We start from the raw sequence: 13,947 nt of genomic DNA, 5'->3' as shown, positions 1-13,947 counted from the left end.
TTTTCGCTAAAGATGCTCACTGGCTTGCCTTCTTGGCTAAGGGCAAGCCCAATGCTAGAATCATAATCTACCTGGATAATTTTCTCAAAAATTGGGAGTGCCCAAATAGATTCATTAGTCATCTTTTATTTTAAAGTCTAAAACTTCTATGCTGCCTTGGTTTATTCAGGAAACCATTTTTTCATGCACTTGGTGATAGGTGCAATAATTATGCTGAAATTTCAAATAATCCTATAGAAAGTAGTATAACCATAAAAAACCAAGATGTGGATGCATGAAGGGGCACAAGTGGCCTTTAATGTTTCATATTAAACCTAGCCCCATCCAATATGGACGAACTAATTTTATTTTTATTTTTTATTTTATTTAAAAATTTCATTCATTTGAAATTTAGGGTGCAAATACATTTTTATACGGTACACCAAATAAAAATAATAAACAAATATTTTGAATAACAAAATTGATCAAAATACTCCTGGTATTCTGGTCATTTTTTAAAAAAAAAAAATTTTCTATTTTTATTTAATGTGTTATATACAAATGTATCTGCACCCCAAGTTTCAAAAAGATAATTTTTAAGTTATATATATATATATATATATAGTTTGTGACTTTTGGATGAGGCTTCAATTTGAATCGATGGAAGGGGTTTGTGCACCCTTCCAATGTCCACTTGTTGTGGACATGAGACTTTCCCCTAAAAATAGTAGTGAAAATCTCAATCAAGGAGTCAGAACTGCTTGGCCCTTGCAAAAAAAAAAAAACTAAGGAGGTGTTTGACAACTGGATAATGGGAATGACAGTTGGAATTATTAGTTTTGAGATTTGGATGTTGGAGATTTTGAGTTTTGGACATCTGATAATGAAAACTAATATGTTTGGTTACCTGTTTAGAAATCTATAAAATTGTGTTTTCAAATAAACTTTTGTTAACATAAAAATCTAGAAATCCACCAGTTTTAACTATTCGTTATAGTTTTCATTGATGTGAAGATGATACTCGTTAAATATATGAGATATCAAATCATCTATCATTTGTGGTAGGCCTAACAAAATGGACAGTGTAAATTCACAAGTAAAATGCAACCATCCAATCTTAATCGGACGATTGAGAGCATATCTAAGCCTTCCAGTTTTCACTTTTTTTTATAAATCAAATTGTGTTAAATTTTAACGAATCTATATTTCTCACCCTTATAAATGCATTCCAATGAGGTTCCCACACCTTCAAAGTCTCATCTCAATCAGATTTTTATAAAACTAAATTCAAAATAGTTATGTCCAAACTTCTCAAGTAATGTGAAGTCCGCTTTGTCAAACATGGAACTTTTACAATGTCCCAAAAATTCTGAGTTCTCGTGCTAGGATTGTCGGTTGTCAAATGCCCCTCAATGATGTAAAAATAAAGCCCCCTTCCCAGTCTTTCTCTCTCCTTGTTGTCTCCCTTCCTATTCTTTCTTTCTTTTTCTCTCTTGATCTCATATGAGAGATTTTCAGTCAAAAGAGAGCGAGGATGGAGGAGAGAAAAGAGAGAGATAAAGAGAGAGAGGATGGGGGACAGCAAGGAGAGAGAAAGAATAGGAAGGCGTGTGAGAGCTTTAAATTACAAGTAAAAAATCCAAAATGCCCTTCTATATCTTCTGGTCTTCAGGTAATATAGGGGCAGTAAAAGTAAAAATACGGTTCACAAGATTCTCTAACTTGAACCTATGTAATTTAAGGGGTTGTTAACTTTAGAAAATCCCATATATATATATATATATATATATATATATATATATATATATATATATATATATATATATATATATATATATATATATATATATATATATATATGTATATATATATATATATATATATATATATATATATATATATATATATGTATATATATATATATATATATGATCACCTTCTAGTTGATAGCTACCATGAGCAAAGAAAAAATTAAGAAAGCTCAAATTGCAAAAAATGACAAATTATGCCCATTGATAAGGTGTATTGCACCACAAAAACCAATAGAAATCGAGGTAGACTGCATCCATGAGCTTCCAAAAAGAAACCCATGTGTACAGAACTCATTCCTGTAAGATGGTCTTAAAAATCCAACCAAAGAAAAATGAATTTTCAAAAGGTATAACAAAATCAACTAAAAGAGGCGGCATCTCACCTAGATGGGTTGTACTTAGACTAAGCGAATAATTACTATTTACAAGCTGTAAAAAGCTTTAAAGTTGGAATATGAATGAATATTCTTTCAACCATAGTGTCCATTATGAAGAAAAACCATAAAAATGGAAAGCTAAATTTGATGGTTGATCATGTTCCTTGGGGAAATGCCATGTTAGGCTGTCTTGCTATCACTGTAAGAAAAGGAAATGCAAATAAATTGATTTGATTTTTCAAATCCGAAAGAATTTGGAAAGCAAGGGATGGGAATAAGGATAGAAGTGGGGATGGGAGCTCGAAATGACTTATTACGGAGTAGGGTAAATTCAAATTTGATGTGTCATAATTAGAAACTAATGAGGGAGAATTTCTATCCATCTATATAGATACATACCACTATATTCTTAATACGACCCTCACCTCAAATCTTGACGATTGAACATGGACAGACAAATATTACTTCTAGAAAGCCAGTACAGTAAAAATCGGTAGACACTTTGCTCTTAGGAAGCAATGCTAGAGCATCTCGGTTCGAATCTGAGTGGCAGCATAAAGGGATACAATAGATCCATCCACAACACAAATCCACAAACAAAAAATAACCAACTATTTTCTAACCTAAATAATGATAGTAACCATCAATATATCAAATAAGTGTTAGAAAATATTCCTAATTTGTGGTCTAGTAATAATATAAAAAGGTAACATTATCCATAATTTAAGTGAGTTAGTTGTCCAATATTTAAATAAAGATTATTGATAACCATCTCCCCCACTCTTTCTTAAAGATAGTTATCTATGATGGTTTAGGGTTAAGAAAAAGAAAACGATATAAGGTGACAGTCCCAGCTCTCGCTCATTCTCCATAAAAAAGTTTCTATCAAGCTTGGAGGAGAAAAGATGTGAGGGCCGATCCACCCATTCAGAGATCAGAACAAAAAGCCATTTCCTTTTTTTGCTAGATCATGGTAGGTATGCGTAGATCTGTTCATTTATATTCTTGTTTTTCGGCAATCACAAACAACGATCCAACATAAATTTACATGCTTTTTAGGATTCTTAAATCTGTAGTTTAGTTTTTACATGTGGTATTAGAGTTGTGGTTTGCCTGTTCATGGATATCGAAAACCATAAAGTTTTCATATGGGCAACTTTTCTTTCATGACGGTCGACACAGGGCGTTAGTTTCGCTTTCTATTTTTTTGTTTGATTCTTTTCTTCTATCTCTCTCTCTCTCTCCCTCTCTCTCTCTCTCTCTCTCTCTCTCTCTCTCTCTCTCTCTGTCTCTGTCTTTGTGTGTAAATTTAAGGATGCAAAACTATGCCCGACAGGGTTCCTCTTGGGTAAGAAATCGTGCAGTATCTAATGGGCATTGATTTGGTTCTGTCACTGTGATTAGGTTTTGTAACTATGAAAGTAAAACCCCATAAGCTACTGATGAGCTAATCCTAGAGATTTACAGAAGGGCGTCATGTTGGGCCATTAGGTGTTAGCACGAGAAGTGTGTGATGGAGACATTCTCTATTTTCTCATGCAAACACCAAATCTCCCTCTTGTTAATTGTACTTGTCAAAAACTATCCTTGTTAACGAGCCTAGGGCACTGTATGCATTCGCTCTCTCTTTCTCTTCTATCTCTCTCTTCTTTGCGCTGATGCTGATGATGAGGCTCGTTATTGTGCTCCATTACCAAAGCTTGTCCCTCCCACCACATCTCAAGGCCATGACACAAGTTTGGTATGCACTATTTCCTCTGAGTCCCTGACAACCCAAAATCCTACCACTCAAGGGTCATCTTCTTAGAATGTAGTCTCCTATGATTCCATTGTTTCTCAAATGCTAGATCTTCGAAGGGGAAAAGGACAAGATGAACTACTCTCTGTCTCTATCTCTCTCTTTCTTTCTTTCTCTCCCTCTCTAATGTAAAAGAACTTAAGAAGTTTTTTAAAGCTTGAAATGAAAGCATATATTATCATCTCATAACTAAGAGTATTCATTATTGTGAGTTAAGACTCTAAAACAATAGGACAACATAAATATATGATTTTAAATGAAATATATGTCCTCACAAGTAAGAGGGACAACTTACACGATAGGGCTTAATAAAACAATGGGTCACTCTAGATTATGTTTAGTTTAAATCAAGAATTTAATAAAACAATGGGCCACTCTAGACTATGCCTAGTTCAAATTAAGAATATAAAATAATAGAACTTCATGCTATGCAAAAAAACGAATGGATTTTAATATGATAGAACTTATGATTCCTAAATGATGGGAATTAATATCATCTATTAATGAAAGCAGAACCTAGAAATATGGAACCCAAGATTTTAATGTACCAAAGCTTTGGACCATGGTTGATGGAAGCAGGGGTCTATTTCAAAATAGAACTGGATTCATCTATCAATGAAAGTAAAACCCACAAACATGGAACCCAATATTTAATGTACCAAAACTTTGGACGATAGTTGATGGGAGCAAGGATCTATTTCGAAATGGAATTGGATTCCACTAATGGATAGAACATGGTCCCCTTTGTTTTGGACCGAGATCCCAAAATCGAAAAACCGAGGTCCCTACATGATCCCTTGGAGGAACTGTGGGATCAAGGGGCTGCCACCCTAACTCTACGGTTCCCTTAACTATGGCTTGAACATTAGAAAGTGGCGGAGAAAATAATGATGTATATGCAAGGGATAAATAACATTATACTCACAAAAGTAAATTTTATTATCTAGATGTGATTGGATATTCGGTTATAGCTTTTGCTGCCCATCCAGATGATAGGAAGTCGACACCAGGTTATATCTTCATGATGGATGGTGGAGCGTTTCATGCTGGAGTCATCGACTAGGGAAGTAGAATTTGTAGCTTGTTATGAGGCTACCAAGGAAGCTTTGTGGTTATAGAATTTTAGCACAAGGCTTCAGGTTATAGATTCTTTCAATTTTCATTTTTTTTTATGAATCAAATTATGTTAAATTTCGAGACATCTATATTTCTCACCCTTCAAAATTAAAAAGACCAAAATACGCCTGAATAGTTAGGGCTATTTTGGACTGTTTTGTTTTGAATTTTTGTTATTTTTTTATTTTTATAAATGAGTGAGGTTCCCACACCTTCAAAGTCTCAACTCAATCTGATTTTTACAAAATAAATTCGAATTGGTTATATACAAACTTCTCAAGTAATGTAAAGTCTGCATTGTCAAATATGGAACTTTACCGTGTCTCAAAAACTTTGTTGAAAATTCAAAAGAGAACCGAGAGTTCACTAGAGAGAGAGGGCAAAAGTACATGGAGGAGGCAGCTGATAGGGGGACAAAAACATAAAGTTTCAAGAAATAAATCCTCCACCTATTTTAGGAGTCTTTTTCCAAAAATAGGCAAGTCGCGAGGTTAATTTTCCAAAGAACCAAACGGGCCAATGTTCCATTTTAGGGCACATATGGTTCGCATGAAATTTTTTGTGTGAAAATATTTTCACTGCCATAGGATTAGGAATGGAATATTTCACACGAATTGTTCCATGTTTGTGGTAAAAGTTTCTCTTGTGGATCAGTTGGTATGAAAAAAATTTCATACCTTACCACATGGAAAGTTCTGTCATGTGAAAATATTTTTTCGAAATAAATTTTATACAAACCAAATATGCCTTTAGTGTAATTTTTTTTTGTGAAAATATTTTCACATGGAATAACTCTGCCATATGATTAGGTATAGAATTTGTTCATACCAATTAGTTCATTTTTGTGGTAAAATTTCTGTTGTGGATCAATTCGAGTGAAAAAAATATCAATACCTTATGATATGGAGAGTTCTTTCGTGTGAAGATATTTTCGCGAAAAAAATTTCATAGGAACCAAATATTCCTTTAGTGTGATTTTTTTTTTGTGAAAATATTTCTACATGAAATAACGCTGCCATATGATAAGGTATGGAGATTTTTCACTCCAACTAGTCCATTTTTGTGGTAAATGTTTTTGTTGTGAACCAAATCATGTGAAATAATTTCCATACATGCAAAAATATTAAACGAACCAAATTTCCATACATGCAAAAATATTATATGAACCAAATATGCTCTGGGGAACTACCCTAATAAGAGACTAACTATCCCTCCGCCCTGGGGAACTACCCTAATAAGAGACTAACTATCCCTCCATCAAGGTCCTTCTATACAGGGACCGTGATGCCATTCATGACCATAAATTCTCTATGGTCTCATATTCTTCCCTTTCAGAGTAGAGCTTCTCGTCATGCTTTCCATCAAATGACACTCTTTCATCTTTGTATTGTTTGTAATTGCGATTGTATACTATGAGGCCATTTGCCATTGTTATACCATTAAATCTTAAATCGGATGACTTAAGCAAGTTATAAAGATCGAGATTTTTTTTTTTTTAACTTTTATTTTAGTTAATGACTCACTTGAACTACCTGATTTAAAATCTGACCCAAGGAGTTCTTGTACTAAAAGTCTAAAGCTTGTTTGATAACATCAAGTTAGGGGGAGGAAGAAGGAACTTCCCCATTACTGTACAAGTTATGTGTTTGACGCTCGGAACTTATACTGTAAAGAAGATTCCCCTAGAATTCTTTGTGCTTAAGAAAAAAAGTTCCCCCTAAAATGATGGAAACTTAAAATAGGAACCTCAAACCCCATTTTGCCTCCCTCCTTATATTTATATTTATATTATTAATTTATATTTGTATTTATATTATAATATATTATATTATATATTATTATATATATTATATAGTACAAATAAATATTAATAAAATAATTAATTATATTATATATAAAACAAATATATCAATAAAACAAATATAGATTATAGATATTGTATATTTATATCTAAATCATTAATATATTTGTATTATATATAGTATATATATTTAATAAAATAAATATAAAGCCCACTATATTATATATTATATTATGTTATATATATTATATAATATATATTTATATTTTAAATATTAATATATATATTTTATTATATATATATACATTTATGTATATAATATATTTTATTATATAATATATAATATTATGCTATATATGTTATATGTAATATATATTTATATATTATATACATTTATGTAATATAATATATTTATTATATATCATATATTGATAAAATAAATATAAAATACACTATATTGTATATTATATTATATTAATATATTTATTATATATTAATAAAATAAATATAAAATACACTATATTATATATTATAGTATGTTATAGATATCATATATTTTATTATAAAATATATTTTATGTATGTAATAGATATTTACAATACTATATATATATATATATATATATATATTATATTATATTATATGGTTTTATGTCTAATATGAAAATATTATTTAATACAAAATATTTTTATAATATTTAAATAAGGGTACAGTTTGTATAGAACCGAGGCTCTAAACAATCAAATTAGAGCCCACCTTCAAATAGTGTCGATAAATATGGTTTCAATATTGAAAAGTTTTGTGATAGCCTTAAATTATATTTTCATTTTAGTTATAAAATGTAAAGCTTAAAAAATAGTATAAATCGAGTAGTTATATGAAAACTTGAAAATCTTGAAAATTTACGGTCCAAAAATGCGTTACAAGATGCACTATTTTCAAATTTTGAAATCTATTTTTTTCTCATGTCCATGCATCTTGATGTCGAGATGATCAATTTAATGATATTTGGGCATCAAAACGACCTCTTATAGTCTAAGTTTTGAGGTAGGCTCTAATTTTAAATTGTTTAGAGCCTAGGCTTTATATAAACTTTTTCTTTTAAATAAACATGATTTTATTTTCCAACAGGTTCAAAGACAGTTACCTAGAAATTCTTTAACATTGGAGCAAGTTATCAAACATATACCCTCCGAATTTCTTTAAATAACTTATTTTTTTAACTTCCAATTACCTGGGAAATTTACCTTCCATATATCAAACAGGGCCTAAAATTCCAGGGACATTACCTTCCATCCATCAAATAGCCTCAAAGTAAGCCATCTCTCTGTAATTTGTATGAATAAGTCGTAGAGGTGTTTGTTCTTCCCGCCATTTCACGCCCTACCATATTTGTTTGGAGAAGTGACCATGATTTTCAGAGGTTCTCCAAGTTTCTTTCTTTTTATCGCTAGGTGATTGCTCTCTCTCTCTCTCTCTCTCTCTCTCTCTCTCTCTCTCTCTCGCTCTCTCATTTTCCCTGATTTTTTGAGGTGAAATCTCTATCTCTCGTCCCCAGGGGTGAGGGTGTTACAGTCATCATTTTTCCTTTTTGCCTTTAAAGGAAAATATCGTTCGACTCCTATTTGCATCTCATCCATATCTCTCACTAAAAGTAGGGCTTTGAAATAGATACACAGTGAACTGAGGCAAAAGGACGCTCCGACATGTAACATTAGGGTCTTTTGTTTCTATTTTTGTTTTCTTCGGTTTGGTTAGAATTAATTATCAATATTCTCGAAAAATTGTCTCTTCTCTAAATGAAGGGGCGGAACAAAAATGAGAGATATGTAGAGAATTTACAGTAGATTATGTGCCTTTTATTTTTCTAATATTGTGGGGCATGTGATATTTTCCATATTTTGGTTTTTACATGCGTAATGGTATTTTTTTTCTTTTTTGGTGATTTCAGAGTATTGTGATACGCATTTGATTCTTGAATGCTCTCTCTCTCTCTCTCTCTCTCTCTCTCTCTCTCTCTCTCTCTCTCTCTGTATTTTAGGTATTCTAGTTCTTTGGTTCCAAATATATTTTTTCTGTTTTTTCGCCTTTGGCCTGCTCATTTTTGTCAATTCAAGTTTTTTTTCAACAGGAAATGTGTGATGTTGAATACCCATTCTCAATTTTTTCTTCGAAAGATACCACCCATCCCCATTTAAAAAAATCAGAATAAAATTTAGGTAGCGAAACCTACAGAAGACTGAAGAGCACATCACTGGAATTTAATTGCCTTTTATGGATCCATTTTTGTGAATTCAAGTTCCTTTTTTAAAGGAAATGTCTGATTTTGAAGAACGCCAAGTGCAAAAAATCAAAATAATATCTTGACTGCAATCCCCTAGTAGGCACCCCACCTAAGATTTGAACGCCATTTTTATTTAGTCTGCAGCAGTAAGCAAAGGGAAATGACAGCCTATTATAGCATGTGAAGAGCTAGAGACAGAGAGAGAATGGATCATTCACTATGGGGACACCTGCCTTTGCTGGTGAGATCCAACTCCAAAGAATCAGTGGAGTACATACTCCAGACACTCTGGCGAACTCGCAAGACTGGCCTTGCCCCAGCTGACAGGGCCTTCATCCGTGATGTGCTCCAACTCCCCAGCGACTCTGACCTCGATCCCGTAAATATCTCTCTCTCTCATCTTAATTTTGTCATGACCGTTATTTTTGTCTGTGTTTGAGCCTTTCTTCTTTCATTGACTTTCAAAATTTGATTGCAATAGTTTTTCTTTTCCTAGATTTCTTTGCTTCCCCTTTATATTCCATTAGAGTTGTGGTGCGATGGTGAAAGTTCAAACTCAAATCATGCATTCTCCTTTTCTTCACATGGTGGATCTCATCTAGGTGAAGAGGTATGGTGCCTTGGAGAATGCGTATGAACTGGTGCTACAGTGTCCGGGGTCTTCCCAATTTAATAATAACTAATAACTGTTATTTCTCTATCTTCTTTTACTTCAACTTTGGTTCTCTTGGCACTGAGTCTTCTTTCATTTTTGGTTCTGTTGGCATTGAGTTGCTTAACTAAAAGTTGAGACCCAGACAATGCATTGTCTTTCTTTTCATGTTGGAGAACTTTATAGTGTATATCAAATTTGAAATGGCTTTGTAGATGGATTGTTGCGTGAGGTCCATGGAGAATTCTGAATTCTGGTGAAGCTTTATTCTTGCTACTTTCTGTATTGATATGATAGGGGGTGGCCATGATGAGACTCTTTCATTTTTCTACTGATGAAATAATTCCACTATGGGGCTATTTTTGACATGGGATCAGTTTTGAAATAAATTATTATGCTGTCATCCTATGGGTTACCAAGATCAGCTTTCCCTCCCTTTTTCAGAATATACTTCTTGGATATTGAGCATATGAATATCTGAAATACTTTGTTTCTTCGTGCTATGCAGCTATTGGTATGCCTTCGTATATTGATACGTAGGTGTGTATATGAAAATTTCAGCAAAGATGAAATAAATAAGCTTTTCCCCCCTGAGGTTTCGCCTGAACTGCAAAGATTGCTCACTCTTCTGCTTCAGAAGTTCCAAAGGGAGTGGAGGGATGATGCACGCAGAGACCAGGTCAGATAAATTGTATTACTTTGTCTTCAGTTTTTCTTTTTATTGGATACATGTTATTTGCTGAGTTTTATTTCAAACCGTTTGGTGCTTTCCACCAGTGCTTCTATATAAGTAGAATGTTGATTTTATGGCATTATAGCTGTTCCAGCTTGCTATGTCAATTGTATGAGAAAACAGACTAGCTGATCTTTGAAATTGCTAAACCAATTATTTTGGCCCTCAAGTGCCAAATTAAATTTTGGCTTTCGCTGAATGTATAGCGTGTTCAGCCATTTAGTACTACTACTTGCAGCACCTGATACACACATTAGACAGTAGAAAGTGTTAAAATAAATATGAACTTAAAAAATTGCGTTCTAGAATAAGACACACAATGGTTACTCTGAATTACTGAATTAGAATAATTATACTAGAAAACTTGTTCATTGTATTGGTTAGCTTGAAGATTTTTTTTTTTTTGACCGTCTGTAAGAATGAATGAGGTAAAGATTAGGGTCTTGTGAAGAATGCAGGTGATTTCATTTGGAAATTGTACGAATTGATTTTGGGGCTTTTTGGTCCTCAGGGGTACAAGAAGTTCAAGATGTGGATTGGATAAAAATTCTAATTGAATTTGCTGTTATGGGCATTTTATCAAAACTTAGCAGTTCGGCTGGAAATTACAAAGCCATCACTTAACTGTTACTCTTGTGCTAAGATGTATAGACTTGTTTTTGCGACCTTAGCCTTTCTCTGTTTATTTATTTTTCATATGGTTATGCTTTTTATTATATGTCAGGAAGCACATTACTGTAGTTTGTTTGAAAACTCTTCGCAAGAAGTTCTTCAACTGACTAGATATTGGTTAACCACTATGTGTGCTGCTAATTAGAAAGGCTTGTGTCAAGAAATTTGTTCTGACTTTGATAGCTATATATGTCTACGGAACACTGTGTCAATGTCTAGGTTTCCTTGCCTCGCTTGAAAGCAATGACTTGGAATATGGCAACTCCAAATGCAGCAACTACAGATCACGTCGCTGTTATTAGTCTGAAGGTATGCTTCATCTGAGCTACACCGTGACTATTTTAAGGTTTCTTCTGTTCTTATTTCCCAGGTAGGGTAGTTCTTTTTGGTGCTTGATGGATGTTAATGGTAACTGCTGCTGTTATGATTAAAAAATAATAAATACTTGTTAGCAAAATGGTAACAGCTGATGTTCATAAATATTTTGATGTTTTATTTTGGGGATTGCTATTTACATCCATGTAAATGTGTGTGTGTGTGTGCGCCTGTATGTGTGTGTGTTTACACGATAAACCCTAAAATATTTTAAAATTTTAAAGGAAAGAAGGATGACATACACTCCTGTTGTGCTGGATTAGTTTATTGCCAAACTGAGTCAACAACAAGTTATGCCTTCATTCAGCATCAGTGCAACTAAAAACTATAGTTGATTACCTATTGAAGACAGGCATGCCCATCACGCACATCTGTTTAATGTGCAATAACTCTGAAAATGTAAGTCACTCCCACACTGCTTCGATGCCCAAGTTAGGCCTCATTAAGTGGAGTCTAAGCATTTTGGCAGTCCTGTGGCTCCTATGGGTGGAAAACAACAAAAAGTATTTAATGAACAAAAGTAAAATGATTAAACAAATGAAGGAGAAGGTGAGGAAATTGCTTGGACAAGACAAATCAACAAATAGAAAATCAATGAAGTGGAGTCCTTCCCTTGAAGGTATAATGAAGCTGAACTTTGATGAGACCTCCAGGGCAAATCAAGGTCTTGGGAGGGTGGGTGGACTCCCAAGGGATCATCAGGGAAGATTTGATTCACTTATTCTGGTCCTCCTCATATCTATAGGTCGAATGAGGCCAAGGTCTATGGTTTTGGAGTTTTGGACAAAAAATCGAATCAAATAGTCACAAGTGGAATCTAGTAATGTGATTCGTGGGCTAGTGAGATGGAGTCCTGAATTGGCAATTGCATTATGTTTTTGAAGAACATGGTACTGTCACTGGATTAGGAGCGATGTGGTGTAATTCAGACATGTATGGAACGGGACTAATAAAGAAGCTATTGCCTGGCCAGAAATGGGGTACTAAATGCATTCTTGGCAGTGGCCTCGTATTGACACTGCTGTAATCTTATGCACATGGACTCATTTATGTAAACAAGAAAAATCATACTCATTCTTAAATCAATTCTGATTATTGTGTTCACAATGAAGAAGAAGAAGTGAATTTAGTGCTAATGTACCATGTGATTCTGGTGCTGATTCAGTTTTTGGAAATCATGGAGTCTTCTGGGGAAAGTCATACCTAAGTGACTTGTTGAGTCTTTGACGTATGATTCCCTATTGTTATGGGGATATATAATTACAGTAATTGGATATATAGTAACAGTAAGTTTTAAGAGGGTTCAGAAGGAAACTATACTATAATGATTATAGTGTAATGCAATTGAGGATGGAGAAACAGTTGTCTTTGGATCACGATTATCAAAATAAAATGATGAAGAGTGACTGGGAACCACCAATAGCATCATTTCTTGTTCTGATTTGTCTTACTGTATCACTGCCCCTCTTTTCACTGAATAGTGATGACACAATGGACTATAGTTTTTATAAACGGCATTGAATTTATAGTATGTGATCCTAGTTTTAGAAGTTCCTTTATCTGTTATGTGATTCTGTTTGTGCAACCTAACATTGTGCAGCTTCAAGATGATACTCGACAGTCCCCCTCAAGTGAAAGAGAGGTCAAGTTCCAATTAGCAAAAGATACCCTTGATACCATGTTGAAGTCCATGTACTATATAAGGGAGCAATTATCAAGTATAGTAAGTCTGATCTTCATAATCCACATTTCATTGTGCATATGCCTTTTTTTTTTTTTAATTGAACAAGCTATTTACTTATTCTTTTGATCAGATTACCAACAGTTTGTTTTTTATTCGATTTTGACAGGGCGAACCTTTAAATGGTCATTTGCAAGCTAACGGTCAGTAATAGAATTAGTCTAGCACATTGAATTTGGAAGGTATGACCAGGCTTGTGACATGAACATGTAGAAAATAGTGGCTTGAAATATGATACAATGTCTTTGTTTCATTTAATGATGTGGTATCCTTTTGAGCCCTAATCATTGACTTATTCTATTTATTTGCAAACCTATTTGATATTAATATTTAAAGGATAACTAAGTATATCTTAGGGCTTTCAAAACATGGAATCTGAACCATTAATGGCACCAAACCCAATATGGCTTTCTCTCTCTAGTAGTTGTTCTTACACTAGTTAGCGCGCTATTGTACATATCTCTCACCAAGTTGATGTAGTGTCTAGAGACGTCTTTCTTTTCTAACAACTGCCAAATCAAATCTCGAGGTATTCTATCATAAGCTTTTTTTAGATTAATAAAGACCATGTGGAGGTCTTTTCCCTTCGCTCTAACTTTTCAATCAGT

At 33.4% G+C, this 13,947-nt stretch overlaps 1 protein-coding gene across 3 annotated transcripts; it reads left to right on the top strand.

Moving 5' to 3' along the window:
* Nucleotides 1–8,072: 8,072 nt before the first annotated feature.
* On the top strand, nucleotides 8,073–13,623 carry LOC18438123 (uncharacterized). 3 transcript variants are annotated; one of them, XM_020669746.2, is made up of 6 exons: nucleotides 8,073–8,196; nucleotides 9,304–9,545; nucleotides 10,327–10,497; nucleotides 11,443–11,532; nucleotides 13,199–13,321; nucleotides 13,449–13,623. In XM_020669746.2, the coding sequence occupies exons 2-6, from the start codon at nucleotides 9,372–9,374 to the stop codon at nucleotides 13,488–13,490; spliced, it is 600 nt and encodes a 199-aa protein (XP_020525405.1). In that variant the 5' UTR covers nucleotides 8,073–8,196; nucleotides 9,304–9,371; the 3' UTR covers nucleotides 13,491–13,623. The 3 variants fall into 3 exon arrangements, with proteins under 3 accessions (XP_020525405.1, XP_006848376.1, XP_020525407.1); XM_006848313.4 differs by having other exon boundaries at nucleotides 8,114–8,336; XM_020669748.2 differs by having other exon boundaries at nucleotides 8,161–8,336; nucleotides 9,311–9,545.
* The last annotated feature ends 324 nt before the right edge of the window (nucleotides 13,624–13,947 follow it).

Source organism: Amborella trichopoda, chromosome 6 (assembly GCF_054954075.1).
Source record: "Amborella trichopoda isolate Santa Cruz 75 chromosome 6, AtrichopodaSantaCruz75HAP2 v2.0, whole genome shotgun sequence".
Classification (NCBI taxonomy): domain Eukaryota; kingdom Viridiplantae; phylum Streptophyta; class Magnoliopsida; order Amborellales; family Amborellaceae; genus Amborella; species Amborella trichopoda.
This window is presented reverse-complemented; position numbering and strand designations above follow the sequence as displayed.